The 24117-nt window shown below is 44.6% G+C and overlaps 2 protein-coding genes across 3 annotated transcripts in view; one reads left to right on the top strand and one right to left on the bottom strand.

Moving 5' to 3' along the window:
* EDIL3 (EGF like repeats and discoidin domains 3) overlaps positions 1-18712 on the bottom strand; it is a 237723-nt gene extending 219011 nt beyond the window's left edge. For both annotated transcript variants that reach the window (XM_074533230.1, XM_074533231.1), the window contains exon 1: positions 18572-18712. In XM_074533230.1, the coding sequence (XP_074389331.1) occupies positions 18572-18638 (67 nt within the window). In that variant the 5' untranslated portion in view covers positions 18639-18712. The remainder of the gene's footprint in view (positions 1-18571) is intronic.
* Positions 18696-23562, top strand: LOC141727181 (uncharacterized). Its single transcript, XM_074533232.1, has 3 exons — positions 18696-19298; positions 19491-19704; positions 23305-23562. Exons 1-3 carry the CDS (start codon positions 18696-18698, stop codon positions 23454-23456), a joined length of 969 nt encoding a protein of 322 aa, XP_074389333.1. The 3' UTR covers positions 23457-23562.
* The last annotated feature ends 555 nt before the right edge of the window (positions 23563-24117 follow it).

Genomic DNA, 24117 nt, shown 5'->3' with positions numbered 1-24117 from the left:
ACAAAAAGCCCAGAAGAACCTTCCATGTATTTGAAAATTTGTCACCAAAGCACTCCGTGTTTCATTCTCTCCCACGTTGCCTTTTAGCTTTGGAAAGATGGATTAAAGAGGTCCAACAAAGCTGCTTTTCATCTTCTCTGAACCCATCCTTAAGGCTCTCTGTGTCACACCATACCCCTGACCTTTACTTATATCAGGGGATTGCTGGAGCCACTTTGACCACCACAGTCTTCTTTTATCAGAAATGAGAATTTCAGAATTCTCCATTCTGTGCTCAGGCAGCATTTTTTCTTATCCTGGAGCTGCAAGGTTTTGGAATTCTTTCTTTCTTTCTTTCTTTTCTTTCTTTCTTTCTTTTCTTTCTTTCTTTCTTTCTTTCTTTCTTTCTTTCTTTCTTTCTTTCTTTCTTTCTTTCTTTCTTTCTTTCTTTCTTTCTTTCTTTCTTTCTTTCCTTTCTCTCTCTCTCTCTCTCTCTCTTTTTATTTTCTCTTTCTCTCTTCCTCCTTCTCTTTCTCTCTTCCTCCCTCTCTTCCTCTCTCTCTTCCTCTCTTTCTTTCATTCTCTTTCTCTCTCTTTTTCTCTCTCTCTTTCTCTCTTTTTATTTTCTCTTTCTCTTTCTCTTTCTCTCTTTCTCTCTCTTTCTCTCTCTCTTTCTCTCTTTCTCTCTCTCTTTCTCTCTCTCTTTCTCTCTTTCTTTTTCTCTTTCTTTCTCTCTTTCTCTTTCTCTTTCTTTCTCTCTTTCTTTCTCTCTTTCTCTCTCTTTCTCTCTTTCTCTCTTTCTCTCTTTCTTTTTCTCTTTCTTTCTCTCTTTCTTTTTCTCTTTCTCTCTTTCTCTCTTTCTCATTCTCTTTCTTTCTCTCTTTCTCTCTTTCTCTCTTTCTCTCTCTCTTTCTCTTTCTTTTCTTTTCTTTTCTTTTCTTTTCTTTTCTTTTCTTTTCTTTTCTTTTCTTTTCTTTTCTTTTCTTCTTTTCTTTTCTTTTGTATTGTTGGCTAATACAATGTGTAGTCTCAGCCAATATGTCTCTAGATGCTGTGAGAACAGAATTAGGCAAATTTACTGAACCATGGTCTTCAAAGAACTGCCATGAAAGCTTTTGCCATACCCCTGGCACAAGAATTCAATATGCATTCTTATAAAAAGAGAAACAGATGTACTACTCACCCCAATTATTGCTCTTAATATTTGCAAGGCAGTTTCATGCTCAAGATCAGAAGTTGTATGAGCAGCAATGGGATGTTTGCACAACAAGACTTCAAGCCAATGGATAAAAAATAAAACACATTGTTGTTCTTGCAGCAACTCCTCACTTCCTGCAGGACTCAGAGAGGCTGCACATGCAGGAGCACAGTGGCATGAAAAATCTGTTTTACATTTGAGATGTGCACCAGGTTAAGGAAGGAATCATTATGAAAGGAAGTAAAGCAATCAGTTCTTCTCTTTTTCCTTCATTCTCTTTGTTGAGACCATCCATGTGGCAGGACCAGTGTGGGATCTGAAGACTGGTGATCCTTGTTATCTTTCTCTCTCTGACACCTTTATGTCTCTCCTCTCCTGCTTTGTCTGGGCATGGTTATCTTAATCTACCCCTGACTTCGTACCAAAGTTTATTAAGAGGACTGGGAGCTTGTCATTTATAACTGTAATTGTACCTAAAGTATGTTGCTGGAGCTTGTAAAATTTAAGGGCTTGCTAAGCAAATCTTTGAGAGTTAATAGTGGCTAACTGCTGGAGTTGAGGCAACTAGATAATGAAGCATAAGAGTTGGTGTTTCTTTTCAGCCTGATGAGAATTTATAATTAACATCTTGCCCTCTGCCAAACGGGTCAAGACAGTTGGGACTCTCTCCCTCTGGGAGGGTGTCCTGGTGCGTAAGCATGCTCAGAAATCTGAGCGTTGATCCTGGACACAATCCTCAGCTGAGGGTTTGGGTGATAAAGAGCGCAGTGTTTACATCTCAGGGTGCACCTTCCAGAAGCACAGCACTGCAAGGCTGTGCCTTCTTCTTCTTCTAAGTTCTACCGAGTGCTCTCAATCTCCAGTGAAGGCAATTAAAGGCAATGAAAACTCCCTGGCTTATTGGAGGGACACATTTTCACTTTTCAAGCAAAAGAAACATTTCATACCAAACACAGCTCATGATCAACAGTCAGTAATCAAGACCTTTTTATTCACACATATTTTTATTGCTCTGCTTATTCAGGTTGCCATATACTGATCAGCTGTGTTTACACACTGCCTTCATTAATAAACCAGGGCAGGGTACATTCATTTTACTAGCTCATTTGCTCATAACTGATTTCCTGAGGCAGAGCCAGTGAACTGAAGCGCCTATAGTTTTTGTGAAAAATATAAAACCACTTTCCATTAGTTTTAAAGATCAGCTGCTTTATTATACAAAATACCTCATTTTTTACCTCAGTCAAGAAATAGGGAGGTTTTAAATTAGATAATTAATTATTAGAGAATGTCCGTTCCTTCCTCAGAGTGTAACCTAAATGAATCACCAATTCAGTTCATTTTAACTTCTTCCCTCAACACTCAGCAGAGTTGTTAAACTCTTTGCATGATCACTGAATCTCAAATCTATAAACCTCATCATCTCAGCAGGAGGTTTTCATCTGAGATCTCTTGCGCCAAATCCAAAATTCATTTTAAAATTCAGGCCCATGACTTCATTCCAATGTGTTTGAAAAAAACCATGGTTTTCTGTCACAATCTGGAAATTGGACATTTCTATTACTATCTCTAGGAGGAAAATGTGCAAGACGAGTCTTTACATATTGCTACTCATTTCTTTTTCCACTTTGATTTCATAAACAAAAATAAAGGAAAGTTAATAATGCAAGTAAATCTTTGGTTTGGGATTCTTACTGGCAGCCAACACAACTGCAAGACTATAAAGTGAAAACTGCAAAATGAAAAAAAAAGCAGAACACTGAAAATCACAGCCTGGTATTTTATGTTGCTTAGTCTACTTTATTAATGATAAGCAACAATTACAAAGCAAACAAGCAAACAAAACCAAAAAACACCAGATGCATCCTGCACATATTAGATTTTATTTTGCCACCATCTACATAAAATACAACCCTATTATTTCCATCGAAAGGAGAGACTGCTCTGCAGTATGGAATAGAACAATGCTTTATCTCACACAAATAGTCAAAATGAGGGTGATGAGGGGCATGAGACTTCATCCTCACCCCCAGTGAGGGTCATATTTACAGAGAAAATGACTCTGATCCTCCTGCCATGCACTGCTGTCTCTGTCTCCTGAGTCTCACCCTTCTGCAGAGACCAAAAGAAAAGTCTATAATGCATTTGTAACCAAAAGAAAAGTCTATAATGCATTCTAACCAAACCCAAAGGGTCTCCAGGCCTGCCTGCAGCTGGAGCTGACAGCTGTGGGCACAGCTCTGTCACCCACAGCCCTGGGCGGCTGTGACACCTTGGATGGAATAAACTGCATTTTGTATACAATAAACTGAATTTTGGAGAGCCCCTGCAGTCCCACACCCCTCATTCAGCCCTCACAGCAGGGCCCAGCCCTGCCCCAGCCCGGGCACACCCTCTGCTCTCCCAGCCCTGCAGGGGCTCAGGTGTGGTTTGACCCTGCTGACAGCCCCAGGCTGCTCCATCCCACCCCCGGAACGAGCTCCTGGCTTTCCCAGCAGGGCTGGCCAGCCTGGAGCTGCCCCTTCAGCTGACCTTGGGATTTACTGGAATGTGGGCACAGCCTTCACCTTTGTTTGGCCACCAGGGCCATCCCGGGGTGCCCCAGAGGTGACAGATGTCTCACCCTGCACAGGAGCTGCCCAGGTACCAGCACCCCTGGGTGAAATCCATCCTGTCCCACTGACCTGGGGGACATTGCATTCATTTCCCTTTTTTCCCCCTTCTCTTAGTCTCCTGCAGCTGCAAAAGTAGAGGTGGGGATGAGATGTGACATCAGAAACCATGAATTCCCAAGTTCCTCCATCATGGACATTTCCACCCACAGCTCATTTGGGGGAGCACCCTTGCATTTCCCTCCTGTCTCACAGCACATGACTGGAGCTGTTGCAAAAGCAAACAGACACCTGCAGCACCTACACTTGAAAGACAGAGGTGTTAATTTTGGGGACAAGTAATGTTACCCAACAGGCACGTTGCAAAAGGGCAGCCTTGCCATTTTGCATTAAAAAAAAAAAAAAAAATTCATTATAATTTTACATAATTGCTATCAGCAATTCAGATTAAGGGCCCCAGACCAGATCAGAAAGAGGTTCCCAGTGGTTAAGGCATGACACACCTGATTCAGTGCTGGCAGTTTTTATCTCTGGTTTTGACTGAAAAACAGGAAACCAAACCAAGGAATGTAATTTAACAAGCAAAAATTTCAGGGAGGTTTTAGCCCACTCTCCAGTAGCCTGTAATACAAATAACTTTTCCCAAAGGTTCTTTGAAACCATAAAATCCTAAACTATGTCTGTAATAATAAAAAACTGTACATCTGATCTGAAGATTTAATTATTTAGTTTAGACATAAAGTGACAGCTTGCAATATAGATAATAGTTTTGGCAAAGCTGCAGACATTAATCTAGAGGCAGCTTCAGTGTAAAGATGTTCTGGCTGTATTCAATAGAAGTGTCATTGCATTTTTAAAATCAAGAGAAGCCACAAAAATCCATATTTCTCAAAAACTTAAATCTGGAAAGCAACCTACTTTCAACGTCAAGTTTGGATTAACATCTATCAGGGCCCTTGGTCTTTGAACCACCAACTAAAAAATCAAAAACCCTGAAGTTCAATAGAGTTCAAAATGGGAAACGAGAAAGAGAAATAAACCAAAGAAAAAGAAAAAGGAATAAAATAATAAACCAGAGAAAAGGAGTGGGTTAAGGTATTATATAAATCCAAAACCTGAAAACACTTTCAAATAACATCCTGTTTGACACAGTGAAGATTATTGCCTACATTTCCTGCCCTAAGCGTGCTGCAGCTGCACCTGGCTCCAGTTCTTGGTCATTATGATTTGTAACGTGGCTAATTATCTAATTATCTATTCTTAGAAGGCTTTCAATTAATGGAAGAGTTTCATGAAAAGTGAAAAATTCCATGTAAAGCCTTTGTGCAAAGGAAGAAATCAGGATTTCATTAAAACCTTGGGCCTGAAGAAACAAAACATCCAGTCAAACAGAAGACAATTACACCTCTTTCCACAAAAGGATATTAATAAATAAGTAAATACAGAATTAAGTTTTTTTTTTTTTACTCTGCCAGACAACAGTACATGCAGTCAGAAAACTCAAGGTAGTTAGTGAAAAACAATCTAGGTCACTACAGATACCAAGGATAAATACAGTTATTTTTAATGCAGGGGAATGTTCCCAGACAATTTTTTGACAGCCTGAGACAGCTGTACTGAATGCAGAAACCTGTTTTGTCTACAAACATCGCCACCACTTTTCACTTTTTGGTGAACACTTGCAGAATGTAAATACTGGATGAAGATATGTCCTGTGTTAGTGCTTACAGATGTGTTAGGAAAAGGCAAAAGCCAAAACAAAAATAAGTGTGGTAGTACAGCAGTAACCCCTTCTTCCCCAGTTAATACATTCTTGTACAATTCCTGCCACTGCCATTTTCAACCAGACTCCCCATGAGGTCTGACAGGACCATGTGGGGACACACCTGTGCTGCCTCAAGGACAGCACTGTCACCACATCACAAACTCCAGAGAGATGCGACTTCTTCAAATTCCTCATTTCCAGCAGGAGAATTTGGGGCCTATTATGTCTTAAGGAGCATTAAAACTAAATACTCTCCCTTTTCACCCAGACTGAAGAAACAGGAATTCCTCAGTCACTGGTGGAATGATGCCCTGCCCTCAGGCTGCTCCTTGAAGAATAAACCCTGGGCAAAGCCAAAGAGCAGGGGTGATTCAGGGAGGGTAGGAGGAAAAAGAAGTTGGTATTTTATTTTTTGAACTACATCAACTTTGAGAAAGCACCTTCCATAAGGCCAGTTTCAACAGATACTCTAGCCTGTAATCTACCAGAACAGCAATTTTGTGTCTTTTATGTTGTTCTTTTTCAAAGAACATATGTACTGTCTCTAAAATCTTCAGTAATCTTACTTCTCTATCTTAACAGAAAAATGGGGCCGAGAAAAAAAAAGCTCTTTCCACAGCTGCTTTTCCTGCAGAAAATTTGTTCAGAGACCCTACATGAAAGGCCTTTAAAAATTAGCCCAACTGTTACAAGATACCTAGACCATGTTGTAAACAGGCCAGGCATTTTCAATTTCAATTGTAAAAGCTTCTTGCACCTCATTTTGAAAACGAAAAAGAAATGAGAATCTCCTGCATGCATGGTAATAAAGTGAGAATAACACTGAATGACATTAACTGAGAGCTCTCCTGAAACAGCATTTCCAGATGATTCCCTGGTTTTTTTGAGATCTCTGAAAATCTCTGGGTAAGTATTTCCAGTATACCAACTCTTCTTGCACACACACACAGAATGAAATGGATGTTCAAGCAGCTGCTGTGTCTGCAGCACTGGCACTACAGGAGACTCAAAACATGGCTTTTATGAGGCGTAAGTCATCAAAACTCATCATTTCTCTTAAAAGCAGATGCCTTTTTCTACTTCATGTATCGACCTTTGTTTTCAGACTTCAGAGATGGAAGGTACAGACATGTCAAGAATAAGAGATGGGTGTCAACGACAAAATCTTGATGTGACACAAGGGACAAAAGATTGATATGAAAGATGCTAGCACAAGACTTCGTGATTATTATTAGAGCATTAAAAGAGTGAAAGGGTGGCTTCCTGAAACTCAGAAATCATTAAAAGTACAGGTTTTTGCTGCAATTCTTCAGCTCTGCAAATGGTGCTCCTCTAGATTAAAAAAGATAAAAAATTATAAATACATACCAGTGATTTTTATTCCAGTGAATTTGGTATAGTTTTGGGATATTTCTACTTCCCTCCTCTACCTCAAAAGGAAATGCTTAGATAGAATTTAAATTCTGGTCAGATTTTTCTACAAGTATAATGCTCTAACAAGAATTTATCTGGAAAAGAAACCAATGTACCCATTGTTAATTGTTAATTACTCTCTATGGAAAATTAAAAAAAAAACCACAAAACCTCATGAATTTGCTTATCAAAAATCCCAAACAATCAAGCAGCAGGCTAATTGGTCAAAATTAGTCAGTCAGGAATCTCAAACATTTTGAAGAGTCTTCTCTTTTTCCTCCTGAAGGAACTGAAGCATACAATGCTTTTACCCATTTTGTCTTCTCTCTTCCTGCTCAGGCTTCAGCTGGTCTGAATGGAGGAGCCATCGATTCCCTGGTAGTTTTAAAACAGATTTCTTGCTTGGAATTAAGCCAGAGCAGGATTTCTAAGGCAGGCAGATCCTCCTGTTTCCACTGAGAGCACGTGGGGAGCTTCTGAGCCTCGCCTGCTCTGCGTGGCCCAGGAGGGATCCTTATCCACAAGATAAATATTTGATACAAAATAATTAGAGAAGAAAAAAAAAAAAAAACCACTGTAATTTGTCCTCAACAAAATAACCTACTGGGATAGACTAGTTAATCAACACTGGATCTGCCCCAGGATGGTGAGACAGCCACTTTGGACTGGGAGATGGACAGGAAAATGTGGAATTTGCTCCTCTGCTTTCATCCATGCCAAGGCAAAGCAGACAGGAATGCAAGGCATGCTCATGGATCTGATTTCTGCACATTTCCACGGGGGGAATACACAGCTAAACTCGAAGAAAGGGGAAATTTGGCACCCAGTGTCTTAGCGTTGGTCTAGAAACTTATTTCTTGGCCAAAAAACCAGTGTAAAACTGGCACCGAGAAAACGATCCATAACTCATCCCTGATGGAACCAGCTGAGAACACATCCAGTGTTCAACATCCCTGTCCACGTCACGTACTTCTCCCTCCTCGTCCCATCTCCCCTCCTTGCACCATCTCTGGGACTTGCCTGCTCCTGCCTTAAGCCACCCCAAGAAGGCAAACTACCAGAGAATTTTACTGTTCTGTGTAAGAACACCACCGGCGCTGGAATTAGGGAAAAGCCAGTGGCAGATAAAGTCGAAGGGCTTTGGCCAAACTATCAAATCTCACAGAGTTGCTCATCTCAGTTTTGTCTTGCAGTAAAAAGAACAAAAACACAACTTTGGAGTCTTGGGAAGCTTCCTACAGACCAGATATTTGTTTCATTCTTCCCTGACCAAACCGCTCCAACCCACAAGTCGGAGCTGCACCTCCTAGTGCTCCACTTTTACTCACACTCAGCATTTTGGCTTCATTTTGGCTGACAGAGAGTAAGCTTATATAAATTATTAGGATGGGAGGGTACGCAGAACCTGGCACAGGGTGCCCAGAGCAGCTGTGGCTGCCCCTGTATCCCTGGCAGTGTTCCCAGGACACTGGGGCTGGGAGCAGCCTGGGACAATACAAAGTGTCCCTGCCATGGCAGGGGTGACACTGGATGGGCTTCAAGGTCCATCCCCGGCCCAGACCATTCTATTACTCTATAATTCTCTGTTCTTAAATTCACATTTTTATGTAATTATTCATCTCTACTGAAAGATATTGAGGCATATTAGAGCAATCACTGCTCTTGCTGTGTGAACCAATATATAGATGTGGAACTAACATTAAGTCAATATATACAGTCAATCACACTTTATTCCCGCTGACTTCCAAGTTCTTGTTCAGAATGTTGCTTTGATTTTTTTCTTCCCCGATGGATTTCACATCTGGGGACTGACACTACACTGACACTACATCCCCAGCTATGCCTGACATTGCTTCAATTACCCTTTTTTTTATTTCTTTATGACTTTAGTGACAGGTTGAACCACAAGACCCACATTTGGAGTAAAAGTTTAAGGTTAAGCAAAACCACCCGTAGGAAGGAGTCAGAGCATTTCTGTAACTGTGCCACAGTACAAAAATGCAGCATTTCTAAGAGACATTTCTGAAAGAATTGATATCCCTGAATAAGGATACCAGGTTGAAGAGAAGCCTGGTGAAGAAAGGCAAGGTGTCAGAATAGGATGGGCTTGATCACACCCAAGAAAATGAAAGTCATTATCAAAGAGGTTGATCTTTATCCTGAAGGGCTATCTGTAGGGAGTGCATCATTCTGTACAAGGTCTGAGGGTAAAGCATAAAGAAAGACATTAAAGAAATTACACAAAAGCATCATTAAAGGAACATATATAGCATGCACCATAGAAGGGAGCTACTAGGTCATTTCAGCTACTTCCCATGACAGCAGCACATCATTTCCCCATCCACACTGTACATTATTCACAGTATCAAGCTAATCTTCCCTTAAAATTGTTCAAATAAATAGAACTGCATGGTTTTAAAATAGTTCTGGAATGGTATCTGAAAGCAATCAGCTAGTGGGTCTTAGTTTTTAACCTAGAAAAGACCTTGCAAAGCAATCCCGTGCAATTCCTCACACAAGCAAGAAATCTGACAAGTTACATTGCATGTAATAGTTTCTCCGTCTCTACTTCAGAAGTCTAAGCTGGAAAAGGAGTAAAAAAAACCCAAAGAAAAAAACCCTGGAAAACAAATTAAAGCAGCATGGTCTAAAGAACTATAATACAGAGTAAACAGGAAGGAAACTTGGATTTCCAGGGCTGGTTGTCTGCAGTGACACCCAGTAGTGACAGAAGCTCTCCTACATGAGGGAGAGACAGACTGAAAGATGTAAACAAATGCTAAACATAAAATAAATCTAATTTTTTTTCTATTTTTCATGCCTCCGCTTGGCGCATGCAAGTCTTATCCGTAAGCATTTCTTGCGTGATCTGTTGTAACTTCACTGTTGCAGAAACCTAAGACATGGGTAATCAGATGCCAGAAATTACTGTTATTTATGCTCTGCTGTCACAGCTCTCCATAATTATGCAGGTTGACACAGCATCTTGACAATGATAGGGGAAAAAAAAGCAGCTTTTGCAGAGATTTTTTTTCAGCCTCCCTACACAGAATCTCAGCAAACAAAATTGCTGCAGCTAAAAATTAGCAATGCAGTCATCACCTTCACGTTTGGTTTGGGGTTTTTTTTTTGGCTTGTCAAGAAGTTACTATTGTGAGAGTACTCAAAGACATGAATAAAAAGGTCTCTATGTCTAAATGGCAGCTTTATCCTACAGTAGGACCATAATCTGACTATGCATAAATAAATGCCTTGTGTTGTTTAGAACTGAAAATAATGAAAGAAAAAACTAGTTGCAAGGGGTGAGGGGCAAGAATGAGAGAAGATTATTTGCAAAACACTGAGAAAACACTCTGCTTTGTATTAAAATTAAAAATTTGCAACTGTGGGGTTCAAATCCATAGTGTGGAGCACTTAGCAGTCACCTGAGCTCCTGCTGTCCCAGGTGCGCAAACTACACTCCAGAGTGAGCCTGTTCACTGGTTAAACTGCTGTGCTTACAGAATTGCAATGTTCTGATAGAGCACTTGGGATTAGGAAATTTCTCCATCAGCTTTAATCAAGAGCCATCACATGATGCAGAAACTGCACCCTGGAGGGCGGTTTATGCCTCTGTGTCTGACCCCACTCTCCCACGCACCACCTGGGAGAGGAGGCAGCAGGAAAATCCCACACCAAAACCTCCCACCTCCTCTGGGGGAGGCTTTGCTCCCTTCCCTGTCCCCTGTGGCCTCCAGGGTCACAAAAAAACCCCACAAATCTGAGGCACAATTTTCTCTCACATCATGAGACTCCTGCTGGGATGTGCCAAGCTCCTGCCCTGGCTCTGCTGAAGGAGTGCTGATCTTCTTGAGCCTCCTTATCCATCTGCTGCTCCTCCCTGCTGTCATCTGCACAGTTCAGCTTGCTGCTTTAAATACTGCGCCTGAAATCCTGACTCCTAAAACCCAGAACTTGTCGTTCTGCTGCCGCAGTTGGGAGAGCTGAGATAATCCAGGATTCTCCACTTAAGCAGCGTAGGCAGAAGGACGGCTTGGCTGAACAAGAATATTCTCTTGGAAGTAAGGTAATAAAGGAAGGCATGTGCCCAGTGTGAGCAGGGCCAGGTGGCATGGGAAGAACATAGAGATACTGCTGCCAGTGGAGAGAGAAAATTGTATGGCCAAAAGTCAGATCGAGTTGGTGCTGCAAGAACTGTGTGGGGACCCAATAAAAAGAGATTTTCTGAATAAAGTAATGGCAGTAGGCAGTGCAAAAATACCATTGGCCTGTTCGAGGAAGAGGATGGGCACCTCACAGACATGAATAGGGACAAGGCTGAGGTGTTCAGGGTATTCTTTGCCTCCTTCTTTGACACAGATGGACCAAGAGGGTCCTGGTGCCCTGAGCTGGAGGACCATAACTGTGAGGATGAACAACTCCCAGTTAACCCCAGTCTGCTGCACCAGACGGATCCCTACAAATCTATGGGGCCTGATGAATTCTCAAAGAATTCTGAAGAATTCTCAAACAGCTGCTGATGTCATCACAAAACCTCTCCTGATGATTTTTGAGTGGTCTTGGGAGTCCAGAGAAATCCCCAAGATGACTGGAAGATGGAAAACATTGTCTCAGTTTTGACATTGTCTCAGTTTTCTCCTTCTCTCTCAAGGACAGGAAGAAGAAGGACCCCAGAAACTACAGGTCTGTCAGCCTCACTTCAGAACCTGGTAAAGCTATGAAGATTATTCTGGAAGCTATTGAAAAGCACCTGGAGGACAAATCACTGGCCACAGCCAGCATGGCTTCATGAGGGCAAAGTCCTGCTTGTCAAAACTGATTTCCTTTCAAGGTGACTCACTCAGGGGATCAAGGGAAACCAGTTGATGGAATCTTTCTGGATTTCAGGAAAGTTTTTCGTACTGTCTCTTACAAGGTTGTTCTGTTCATCCCACAGCTGGATAAACACATCATGAGATGGGCAAGCAGCTGGGTCACGGGTCAGGCACAAAGGGTGATAGCGACTGGGGTGACATCACACTGGGAACCCATCACTAGTGAGGTTCTGCAGGGCTCCATCCTCGGCCCTGTGCTCCTCAACACCCTCAGGAATTACCTGGATACAGGACTGGAAGAGATCTTGAGGAAGTTCACAGATGATACAATACTGGGGGGAATTGTCAACTCCCTTGAGGGCAGGGCGGCCCTGCAGAGAGGCCCAGACAAACGAGAGGCCTGGGCTGGCTCCAGCCTGCAAGGTTCAGTGAGGGAAGGTTTGGGACTTTGCCACGGACAGACTGAGAAATGAGGGGCTGGAAAGCAGTGCCAGGGAAAGGGACAGGGCTCCTGGTCAGTGGCAGTGCCCTGGAGCCAGCAGGGACATCCCTGTCCTGGGGACACCAGGCCCAGCATGGCCGGCCGGGCCAGGCAGGGATTGTCCTGCTCTGCGCTGGGCCAGGCCAACCTCACCTGGAATATTGGCTGCAGCGCTGGCATCACAACATAAAAAAAAGAATGTTAAACTGTCAGAGAGCATGCAGAGGAGGCCATGGGGATGGTGAATGGTGTGGAGGGGCCGTGTGAGGAGCACTGAGGGCACTTGGTGTGCTCAGGTGGAGAAGGGAGGCCGAGGGCAGACCCATCACAGCCACAGCTCCCCGTGAGAGGGAGAGGAAGGGCAGCTCTGATCATCTCTGATCCCTGATCCCTGAGACACTGGCAGCCCCAGAGGGAAGGGCTGGAGCTAGGCCAGGGATTTGGGATGGAGCGAAGGGAAAGGTTCTTCCCCAGAGAAGCACTGCCCAGGCTCCCCAAGGCTGCCAGAGCTCATAGAGATTTTGGACAACACTCCCAGGGATGCCCAGGGTGGGATTTTGGGTGTCTGTGCAGGGACAGGAGCCAGGCTGGATGGACCTTGCGGGTCCCTTCCAGCTCAGCATAATCTGTCATTGTGTCAGTATTTACTTGCTCATTTTCAAACAACTTCACCAAAGCTATATCTATCTATCTATCTATCTATCTATCTATCTATATCTATCTATCTATATCTATCTATCTATCTAAGTATATCTATATCTATGTATAAATCAAAATATGTAAGCTTATGGACACAAGTCTTTCATAAACAAGCCATAAAGCCCCCTTTTGCCCCTTAGTAAAGTAGTGTGTGGAGTGAGGAATACTATTGATAACCTCAAAAAAATCATAGACAGTGCTTTTTTTGGCATATAACAAATTCTTACTTCAAATACAGAGCTGTGCATCAAGAATTCACAGGATGATAAGGTCTTATCTAACATTTCCTAAACTTCTAAGTATCAGACCAGATGTGAGGCACATAAGTGGCTGCAATTCCTCTGTATGGTCTCTGGAGTGTAGATATACCCAAATTATACCCAAAGCACAGTATGTTTGCATATAGCTGCTATACATTATGTGAAATTAAGATGTTTTTATGTGTGTTTCATATGATAATGCCTTCACACACACACACACACACACACACATACCCCACATATAGTTATTAGATGGATTAGCTAGAGACTTTATTAGATAATTATGGTCTGCTTCATTTCTTAGCTTTCGGAACTTAAAATAGAAAAACACCCCTAGTGTGATGAAAGGTAACACAGCTTGCTGATTAGAGGGAAGAAAAACCCACACAAACAAATGAATCAAAAACCCCACAAGTACATTAAAGTATATTCCCTGACCAGCAAGACTGAGATTTGATAAAACCTCAAAGCATGAAGGTGTGGTTTCCTTCCAGATCCTGGGAGACAGATGCTCATTCAATCCCTGCCTTCAGAGCAACAGATCCCACAGCTGTGGGTCCAAAGTGGGTTTGGACAGATCCTTGCTCTATTCCCACAATATGGATGGCAAAAAAGCTGTTTTACCCTCTACGTGGTTTGTTAGAAAATCAGCCATACCCTGCTGTCACTACACATGGTGAATTGCTCTCCCTCAAACTTAAGATCCAAGTTTCCTATAAAAAGGGAAACTTAGACCCATTATTGGTCAGACTGACATAACACACTGAATTTAGGCTGAATTTTCCTTTCTCCTAGGTTGTCTCCTGAACTTTAAATGCAAAATGTGTTTTGGTCCTCCAATATAAAACAGCATTTTCTAGAGGTTTTAATTTTGCAGATGTTAATGTTCTTACAACCCTTCTTTGGACTTGAATCTTTTGATTCATCTTTTATTTTATAACACATCATCTGACTAAGCTTTCACTGTATTTTGACTGTGAAACTTTTCTAAAACTGAAATTCATCACTGTTTGTTGTTCAACCTGTATTTATTAAACTCAAGCTGGGCTTCACGTATGCTACAACAATGCCCCAATGTCATAGAATCACATAAATGGCCTGGGTTGGGAGGGACCTTAAAGGTGTCACAGTGCCACCCCCTGCCACGCCAGGGACACCTTCCACTGTCCCAGGCTGCTCCAAGACCCAGTGTCCAACCTGTTCTTGGACAATTCCAGGGATCCAGGGGCAGCCACAGCTTTTCTGGACACCCTGTGCCAGGGTCTCCTCACCCTCCCAGGGAATCATTTTGTCATCACATCTAATCTCAGTTGTAACACAGCACCAACCATCCTTTAGGATTTCACAAATCTGTGGCTTGCCTAAGTTTGAGACGTTTCAGAGACTAAGATGAAAACAGTAACACGCCAACTCCTATGTGACTCACAATAAAGTTGAGAATAACAAAGATTCATCTCTGATTCTTGCAGTTTCTTAAATACAGATTCCCCAGGTATCTTCACTTAGGCTGAAGGGGTTTCTGGCTGTGAGTTTGTAGTAGGGGCATATGCTGCATAAACAGCTAATTTAAGGCATAAAAATCTTAATTAAAAGTTACTATCTTTTGAAATAACTTCCAGAATGGATAATTTCCTTGGTTTTCAACTGGGTGGTAATTGAAAAAATGTGGAGGAGGGAAGGTAAGACACTGGCCCTTTCCCCCTATGGTACTATTGATACACAAGCTTCTACGAAGTATATCCTTTGAAAAGAGACATAAAGGACAAGGACATAAAGGGCAGTGAAATAGGAGGCTGGGCACGTGAAAAAAAAAAAACCCAACTAATACTACAAGAACAATTAATTCCAGTTATAATAATGCATGGCTTGACATCAGATTTTGTCCTAGGCTGACCAGACACGTACAGAATACAACAGTATATCCACTATATATGCTTTCTGGAGGCTATACGAGCAGTCATGGAAAATCAATCTGAATACAAATGTAATTTGTTAAAAGAACAGTGAAAATCATTATGCAGGGTCACACTGTCAGCACTTTGTACAGAAGCAGATGCTGTCCAAAGATGCAAAGGCATTCAGTAAAACAGAAGAACCTTGGTCTTTAAAAGCCTCTGTGATCTTTTCAGCCTTTCAGTATAGATACATGAGAACAAAGCTACAGTTTACCTCTCTTGTTTCTCAGCACTTTTGCTCCTTGCAGCTGATTCCAGCTGCAGAAAGGGGCTTTACAGAAACTTCTAAGCCTCAGAGAGAGTGAAGGTTCCCACTGTAATGGAGAAAAAGTAACATCTTTGAAACACTTCCTTCGAAGTTCCAGATTTTTTTTTCGCTCAGGCTGACAGGATACGGCCATAAAATAAGGAATTACACTTGCCTGTTTTCAGCAACGTCAATATAATTTTTAGGCAAACCACACTTAAAAACTCAGCAGACAGCTAAGTGGAGAAGCATGATACAACCCAGGGAGCAGCTTCACTACAAAGACAACTCAAATGGTAATTTTTCAGAAGGTCCTGTTGCAAAAATGTTTATCGTGAAGGTGTGGGATGCACTGATCTGCTGTGCATCTACAGACCCATTACTGCTGTTGATCAGCTTACCCCACGGCCAGAATCAATACAGCCAGACCACTTTTACATCATGCTATCCTTTCATCTGATCTCAATCTTCACTGACTGTTCAGGAAGCTGTTGGGGATGAAAAAAAAGAACCCTAAAAAGCCCCACACAGTGGTACTCACGAACCTGTATTACTGCAGGTGGGATACACTGCGTTTCTTCGTCCTGAAATTATCTCCAGTAGTCTCTGTAGTCACTCTGGTAGTGACTGTCTGTCCACGCACAGTAAAGCACCAGAGTGCCTGGCATCCAAATTCCACCAAGGAACAGCAACAGCAGCAAAAGTGAAAGCTTACAGCTGTTTTTAAATATGCATGAAAGGGCACTGCTTATTAAAAATGCACCTGCATCTTTCTTGCAACCTAAGGGCTGGAAGTCACTGCACCCTTGAAGGCTGGTTTCATCATGTGCTTGCATATAAACACATCTCTGAAGATGAGGCTCCTGTTACAGTGCATGAGATTGCAAATTCATCAGACTGGCCAGGAAGAAGAAAATGACAGTCTCCCATTGAGACGGCTTTTTCATCCATTAGTATCTTTCAGTCTCTCTCCCTTAAAATCAACAACAGCAGCACAAAGACAGAAAGGACCTCACCCCAAACTTGCTGACATACTGTGTACTTGTTCCAAGCACAAAAAGCAAAAGGTGTTTTTAAGGCATCATGAATAAACAGGATTTTGACCTCCACCATTACTTTGCTGAGCTCCATCAAAAAAAAGCCAGTTGGTGTTTTTCTTTAACAGTAGGCTGGAAATGCAGGTCAGTAATGAAGTATATGATTTAACTTTGATCTGCACTTGGAATTTACCCTGAGAGGCAGCTGGGAACCCGCCACTGCACAGATGACACTTCCACTGGTTTTCATTCTACACCATTATGGGAATGGACTCATGGTGAGTAGTTCAAAACTGCACTGCTCAAAACCTGCTCAAAACCTTCCTCTTTTTGCAAGAGTTTTGGTTACTTGCAGTGCTTGGAGTCATTGCAACTTTGAGAGGATCTATTAAAAGTAAATGTTATGACAGCCACCAAAATTAACCCACTAAATCAGACTTGTCAAGCAGCATTTTGCTCCATTTCAGCTCCAAAAAAAGACTCAGTACAATGTTCTTCTGTGTCTTTTTGAGAGCCAAGGACAAACCTTTAACTGAACAATCACAGCTTAAGCAATCACAGAGCAAATGGATTTTTTTCCTTCCCATTTCACTTCTGCTAGAAAACCTATTGAGTTCCCTGTGTTCTGAAGTTACCTGAAAACACGGCAAGAACTGTAGGCTTTAATGAGAAAACGCCACGGATGTGAGCTATCAGAAGTTCCAAGGAAGCACAGTGCAAAGCACTTACGACAAGTCCAGACTCCGTGGCAGATACAGCTATCTTCAGCTTAAAAAAAAAGGAGACTTTGGGGAATAAGCTGCAGGTACAAGGACATATTGCATAAGCTATCACATGCTCCCTGCAACTGTGTGAATGCTACCGGATTTTGAGAAGCCGCCGCGCTGAATAATTTAAGGACTAATAAAATATTCAGTTTTTACTGATACACTGGTATCATTTTGAAACCTCGGGAAAAAAAAAAAAAAAAAAAAAAAGAAGTTAATAACGAGGGGAAGAGGTCTAAAAGTCAGCGGGAATATTCTGGTACTCATTAGAACAACAGTTGTTCTAGCAAGCAGGAGGATGGAGGGGTCTGCACGCCGGGTGGGAGGCACAGGACGGGGCAGAGGACGAGGAGAACCCTCGGGGGGCTGCGGGCAGAAAGGGGGGACCCAGGAGGGGCTGCGGGCAAGAGGAGGGGACGCACGGGGGTCCCGGAGCCGAGCCCAGCTCCATCCCCGGAGCGGGACAGCCGGGATGGGCAGCACGGGACGGGACGGGACGGGCAGGGAGCGCTCGCCCCCCGCCCCGAGCAGCCCCCCGAGCCCCCTGCGGAGGGGGCACCGTGCCCGCAGCCCCACCAGCAGCTCCTCGCACCACCAGCTCAGACAACTTTTCCATGCCAGGAGGGCAAACCTCGGCAAGAAGTGATTAATATAAATAATAAAGAGAACTCCCAAGAGAGCCAAAGTTGTCTCTCTGGGGTAGGGTTGGCATTTTCTTCTTCCGGAGGGTTTTTGGGGTTTGGTAGGGTTTTGGGGGTTTTTGTTTTGTTTTGTTTTGGAAGGGGGTGAGACTCCGAGAAGGCGCCGCGGGTGTTTTAGGATGGAGAAGACCTAATTAGGGGGAGGCAGCGAAAGAGTCGCCTGGCAAGAACTGCTCGCCGCTGCCGAGATGCTCAAGCTCCCGAACGTGTTTGCAAACTGTTCCGCGGTTTGCTGGGTCTCCGGCTCGGAGCTAGCAGCCTCCAAATTACAATGAAGACCGGCGGCTGGAGAGGGGTGGGGGGAGGAAGGGAAAAGCGGTGCGGACAGCTCTGCGGATATTAAATCTTCCCAGCCGCTCATTCTGGATTACATTTAATCACTCACGGCATTTCTTTCCCCTCTAATTAAGCACAGTTTCCAAACAGAACCAGTCTGAGGATGGATCGTCCGCCGGCTTCTATTTCAAACGCAGAGATAAGTATTATTTTTTTTTTCTTCTTTCCTTATGCATAAAGAGAAAAGGAGAGCCCAGACAGCCGAGAGCCACCTCCCGGTCCCCCAGCGCACTTGGACTCCGACTTTGCTGGAGCTCCGGCGCGACCCCGACCCCCCGTGCCCGCTCCGTCCCCGCCGTCCCCTCACCTCGGGCGGGGCGCGGCGCCGCCAGGCTCCCGCAGAGCGCCAGCCAGGCCAGCACCGCGCGGCTCATCCTCCTCCTCCTCCTGCTCCTGTTCTCGCTCCTGCTCTCCGCCGCCTCAGCCGAGGGATGCGGGCGCTGGCGGTGCCTCCGCCCGGCGAGGCGATGCGAGGCGCGGCTCGGATGCGCAGGTCCCTCCCGCGGAGCGTCTTCTCCCGGCCGAGAGCAGCAGCCGCCGCCGCTCCGCTGCCACCGCCCTTACACGCGGCGCGGAGCCCGTCCCGCCGCCCGCCCGCTCTGCGCGCCCGCCAGGTGCCGCCGCGCCTCCAGCATGGCCCGGCCGCCGCCTCCGAGCCGCGTCCCGCCGCCTCCTCTCCTCCCCCTCTTTCTCCTCTCTGCCTTCCTCCTCCTCCTCCTCCTCCCTCCTCCTCCTCCTGCCGCCGCTGCCCTGCCCGCCCCGCAAGGATCCCGGGGGCGGCGCCGCTGGACACACCCCGGCCCCGCCCCGCCCCGGCCGCGCCCCCGGGATGCGGAGGCTGCGGGATGGAGCTCCCAAACGGGGCTGGGACCCCGCGGTGCGGAGGATGCGGGATGGAGCTCCCGCACACAGCCGGGACCCCGCGGTGCGGACGGTGCGGGATGGAGCTCCCGCACACAGCCGGAACCCCGCGGTCCCCGCCTGGTCCCGGGGATGCTCCCGCAGCGCTCCGGGGTGCGCAGCCGGCTGGAGCGGTACAGCGGGGTTCCTCCCCACTTCCTCCTCTGCGCAGCCGGGGCTCCTCTCCCGCGGCAAATCGCATGTCCTGGGCTAGTTTGGTGTTGGGTGGGTGCCTGATCTCGTCTCTCAGGGAGAGGACGCTCTCACGAAGGTGTTTTACCCTCCGTGGAGGAATTTAGCCCTCCCCAAACTTCTCTGTCTTGTAGGTGGTGCCCAAGACTCCCTGCTGCCGAGCGCTGCCTCAGTTTAAAATCCCACCTGAGCATCCAGGCAGGGAACTCGCACGGAATCACAGGATTATGGCACGGTTTGGGTTGGAAGGGACCTCAAAGCTCGCCACATCCCAACAGGATGAAGGACACCTTCCACCAGACCAGGAGATGCAAAGTTCCGTTCCTCCCTGCCTCCCTCCCTCCTCAGGTAGGATGGCATCCTGCCCAAAACTGGAAGGGAGTCAAAACAAGAATGAAAGATGCGGCGATATTTCAGAAGTAGCCCGAGGTAGAAAGTAGGAAGGTCCCACGTCAGACCACTACACACTTTTTTTTATTTTAATCTATTTTCATCTCTATTCCCTTCCTGGGTGTACAGAGCCCCAAGAGTGAAAACAAGTACCAATTTCCCCCATTTCCTATTGGGCGTCAAAAGGCTCTCCAGGTATTTTATATCTGTAATTCGCATCCCGTCTACATGCCTTCATGGTCAAAGACCACATATAAATATTATATTAAGCTTTAATGCACTTGCCGAGTGAGAAGGATGAGCTGAACGGCACTAGGCTGTTTTGAGAAGCGTTTCTGCAGATACAACCTGAAAGTGCGGGCTGCTTGCATGACAACAAGAAGAGACGTCGTGAAATTAGGAGTGGAAAGGACCCGTTAAGTCGTCTGATCTCTTGGTTACTCTGGCTGGCACCTCGCAGTAGTTACAGCATTTCGTTTTGCGAGCCCTTTTGTCTGCCATTAAATGCCTGCCATTGACAGGGTGACAGCCCTTGCCTAAAGCTCTGGTTTTACATCTGAGCTCGCAATTAATCACATTTTTCTTTGACACTGGACGTGTTTTGGTTTCAACACCTTACATTTGTCAGCAAAGATCTGAAAGGACGAGGCTTTTTTTGCGCTGGTTAAATTACAAAATTAACAGAAACGACGCTCCTTGATTAAAAGCACTTGACACCCATAATCCCATGGATTTTTCTGCTCGCAACAGCTCAGTGGTGCCCACACCAGGTGTGCACTTCACCCATCACAGCAGGGCAGGTTTCCTGATGGCACTAAGGGCGGAGCAGCAGGCTAGAACAGATAAAGAAAAAAAAAACCAATCTCCCAACACTAATTTAGCCCACAGCAGCAGAAAATATGTGTTACCATGAGCTGTAGTCCAGTGTAATGCTCTGGACGTGTGGGAGCTTGGTGGCACCCACCAAAACTTTTTCCTGTCCTCACTGGGAGGTGCACAAGCCCAGCTCACCTGGCAGCACTCAGGTGTGCTGCAGCCACGCCTGCATCCAGCCGCACAGGTACCCCTGCGATTGCATCACCGCCTCTACAGCAACTCGGATTTTACACATCAGTCTCCGTGCCAGAGATCTCCCTGAAGAACCGCTGCCTGCAAAGAAAATCCTTCCCTTTCTCCCCAAAGGGTTGCTTTGCTGTCAATAAAGAGACAGTGGAAATTTAGGGAGCCTTAACAAAGCTTCTGATATTAACGCATCGTTTCTCTGCAGCGGTGCTAATTTTACCGCTTATCTCTGTTTTACAACCAAGAATCCAGATGTCACAATTACAAGGCGAGCTGCACTGTAGCTGTTGTGGCAGCCCTGGATGCCTGCACCCCCAAGTGGCAGTCTTGCCTGTGATTTTTATTTTCTCGTTTTATTTTTCTTGAGGGAATAATCCCATAATGCTGCCCCTTTATTTCCCCAATTAGGACAAATCTAAAGGGACTAACTACACTGGGTACCGGGAGGCCTTTTTCCACTGAGAGCCTGTGACTAGCAGCTGATTAAAATGACACAGAAATAGCTCATTCAAAGCCAGGCATTGTTTATCCAGCCAAAAGGGACAGAACAACAAAAGGCTTTTCTGCTTGGTTCTTACCTAAAGAGCAGTGCCTTTTTGTTTCCAGGTTCTCAATAAGTTTTACTCAATAAAACCCATCTTCCCACCTCAAAGTAATCAGACTTTTTTTGCTACTCCACTTTGCTGGGCCACTCCTCCTGCGCTGCTTCCCCCTGCTTGTTCCTGGTGTTTTGGGGATGAGCCAGGATTGGAGGATGCTGCAGGCAATCCCTTCATCCAGCATCTTCCTCCCACCCCAGTTTCTCCCCTTAGCACAGGGCAGCACAGCTCCAGCTCAGCGCTGCGAGCTTGGCTCCGAGGTGCAGACTGTTCCTTCCAACCCACAGGTGGCAATCACCTGCACCTTGTTGTTCTTAAAATGGGTTTTCTGGAGGCAGGCTGTGATATTTCCCGCCCCAGCCTGGGTTTTACCCCAGAGCTCCTCTGCTGCTGTGCTGTGGGCTCACATTTTTGTCATTGGGGTTGTTGAGGTTGCAGCATCTTGCAGCACCCCCCTCCTGCAGTGACCTGTCCCTGGCCTCACCTTCTGGATGAAGATCCCAACCTGGTGACCTTCAATGCCCTCCAAGGTCCCCAAATTATTAATATTTTAGCATTTTTTGTTTTTCTTGAAGCAGCTGCCTCCTGCTGTTGACAACAGGAAAACCTGCCTTATGACTCTATAAGTACTACAGGTATGCAAAAATCAAATATGTGGGGGAAACCCTAGGACCTTCAGGACATCCTTAATGTTCTCTTTTCCTTTTTTGGGTTACAAACTTGCAAATCCTTGCTGTCATCCCAGTGGTGGAGGCACTTTGCTGTAATATGGGCAGGATGGGCCTGGGATGTCACAATCCATTGCAGCACAAGCTGAAGTTCTACCTTTAATATCAACATTAATATAAATACACAATATATAAAATCACATTTTTATGTTTGTATTTTGATATTTATCCCTAAGGCAAAACTCTTCCTCCTGTCATGTGGATTCATTATGTGCTTTGTGGTTTGGAATTTAAGAGAGAAATGGGCTCAAGAACTACCAGATATTAATCTGTCTAAGTAATATTTCTGTCTTCCTTTTTCTGCCACCCATAGAACTCAAAGACTACTCCTCACTTTCCAGACTGTTCCTACACCGCAGGATAATTCCTGCTTAATTTGACTTAGCTGCACTCTAATACTCAAATACATGTTTTATTTGTTTACCAATCACTCAGGATCGAGAACTCTTTTGCATCCAATTTTTCTTATGTTCTTCCATCTAAATGATCGTCTTGGTTTGTCAGAATTTTCTGCTGGATAGGATTGCCAGACAGGGACTGTGGAGACTGCCTCGATCTACAAGATCCCTCCCTTAGGCTGGAGATTTCTGTAGACCTTCAGGAGGAGAGGAGGTAGAGTGGAGAGGCAAATCAACTGCTGCCTTTCCAAAGGGGAAAAAACCCCAAAACTAACTGGGAGAGAGCTGATCCGTGTCTGGAAATGTCCTCACTGTTTTCCTCCATCTTACTTTAATTAGTAGCTTAACTTTTCTACATTATTTCCTGTCTTGCCTCAAATGCTCCAATTAACCCTTTGAAGTCCTTCAGTACGTTAACCAGGAAAAAAATAAAATTGAAATTATAGCCTGTAGAAATGTAGGCAGCCACACTTCTTAGACCACACTGTCCTTAGACAAAGAGCCACCAGTAAAGGAACAGTGACAGCAAGTCTGCATGTGTAACAGGAAGATGAATTTGGCATAGGAGAAGCAGGATGGCCAGCGTGTTTAGCAGTGACATCAGGTCTATCTAACATTTGTCACACAAGAGGTGAACCAAGTTACTCCCACCTGGGCTGCCGCAGCAGGAGAGCAAGAGCTGATCCTTCCTGCTTGCCAACCTCTTGTCAATTTTAGATGTCATCCAGACAACGTGAGTGTAACCTGCCAATTACCTTGTAACACCTTTAGGGTATCTTGGACACCAGCTTTGTGGAGGAGATGAGCTCTATCACCAGCTCCCATCACAGCACCTGCCACATCAGAGCCTCCTCAGAGCCAGGGACCAGGACAGTGTCAGCCTGCACAGGCACAGACTACATTGCCACCTCCGTTATAATTAGGGCTATAAAAAGCCTCTGCTGCACGCAGCAGAACTTTCCTTTTATTTTATTTTTTTTTTTCCTCCCTAATAATATGTACTTTGTTCTTCGGGGATTTGTCAGACACCGTTCAGCGTAACTGCCTGCTCTGATTCTGCAAGTCATCCATGTGTGTTTGACTCAAGAGAGGAAGAGATAATACATCTGTCTGTCACCACCACAGCAACACCGCCAGAATTATTCCTGGGGTTGACACAGCCTCTAAAAAAAAGGGAACAGTTGGTTCTTTTATCTCTTCCCAAGCACAGCCTGATCCCCCACTTCTCAAATATGTGAGGTTTCCCATTAAGTCAACGTGGGTTTTGTGGAAGATCCCGTTCCCCTCAAGTATTTCTGGTTCAAAAGCATTGTCATGTAATGCTCCATCACAGGAAAGGGGAAGAAGCAGGTGTGCAACACAGGGAAACAGTCAAACTCCATTAAAAAAAAAAAAAAGAACATTTTCTTTCTGTCTTTCGCGGTACAGAGTTGTTTGGTTTTTTTTTTTTTCTTTTTTTTTTTCTTTTTTTCTTTTTGACTATTTATAGGAAGGAGCCAACAAAATCAGTATCAGAGTAGGGTTTGATTACTTTTATTTTTGGAAATAAGCTTTTACTGCCTACAGAGAATATATTAAAGACTC

Source organism: Zonotrichia albicollis, chromosome Z (assembly GCF_047830755.1).
Source record: "Zonotrichia albicollis isolate bZonAlb1 chromosome Z, bZonAlb1.hap1, whole genome shotgun sequence".
Classification (NCBI taxonomy): domain Eukaryota; kingdom Metazoa; phylum Chordata; class Aves; order Passeriformes; family Passerellidae; genus Zonotrichia; species Zonotrichia albicollis.
This window is presented reverse-complemented; position numbering and strand designations above follow the sequence as displayed.

Bases quoted from the DNA above. Each gene is read 5' to 3' on its own strand.
- LOC141727181 (XM_074533232.1), top strand. From the start codon at position 18,696: ATGCGGGCGCTGGCGGTGCCTCCGCCCGGCGAGGCGATGCGAGGCGCG. The intron at 19,299-19,490 runs GTACAGCGGGGT...TCTGTCTTGTAG, and splicing joins GTGCGCAGCCGGCTGGAGCG to GTGGTGCCCAAGACTCCCTG. The intron at 19,705-23,304 runs GTAGGATGGCAT...TAACACCTTTAG, and splicing joins CTGCCTCCCTCCCTCCTCAG to GGTATCTTGGACACCAGCTT.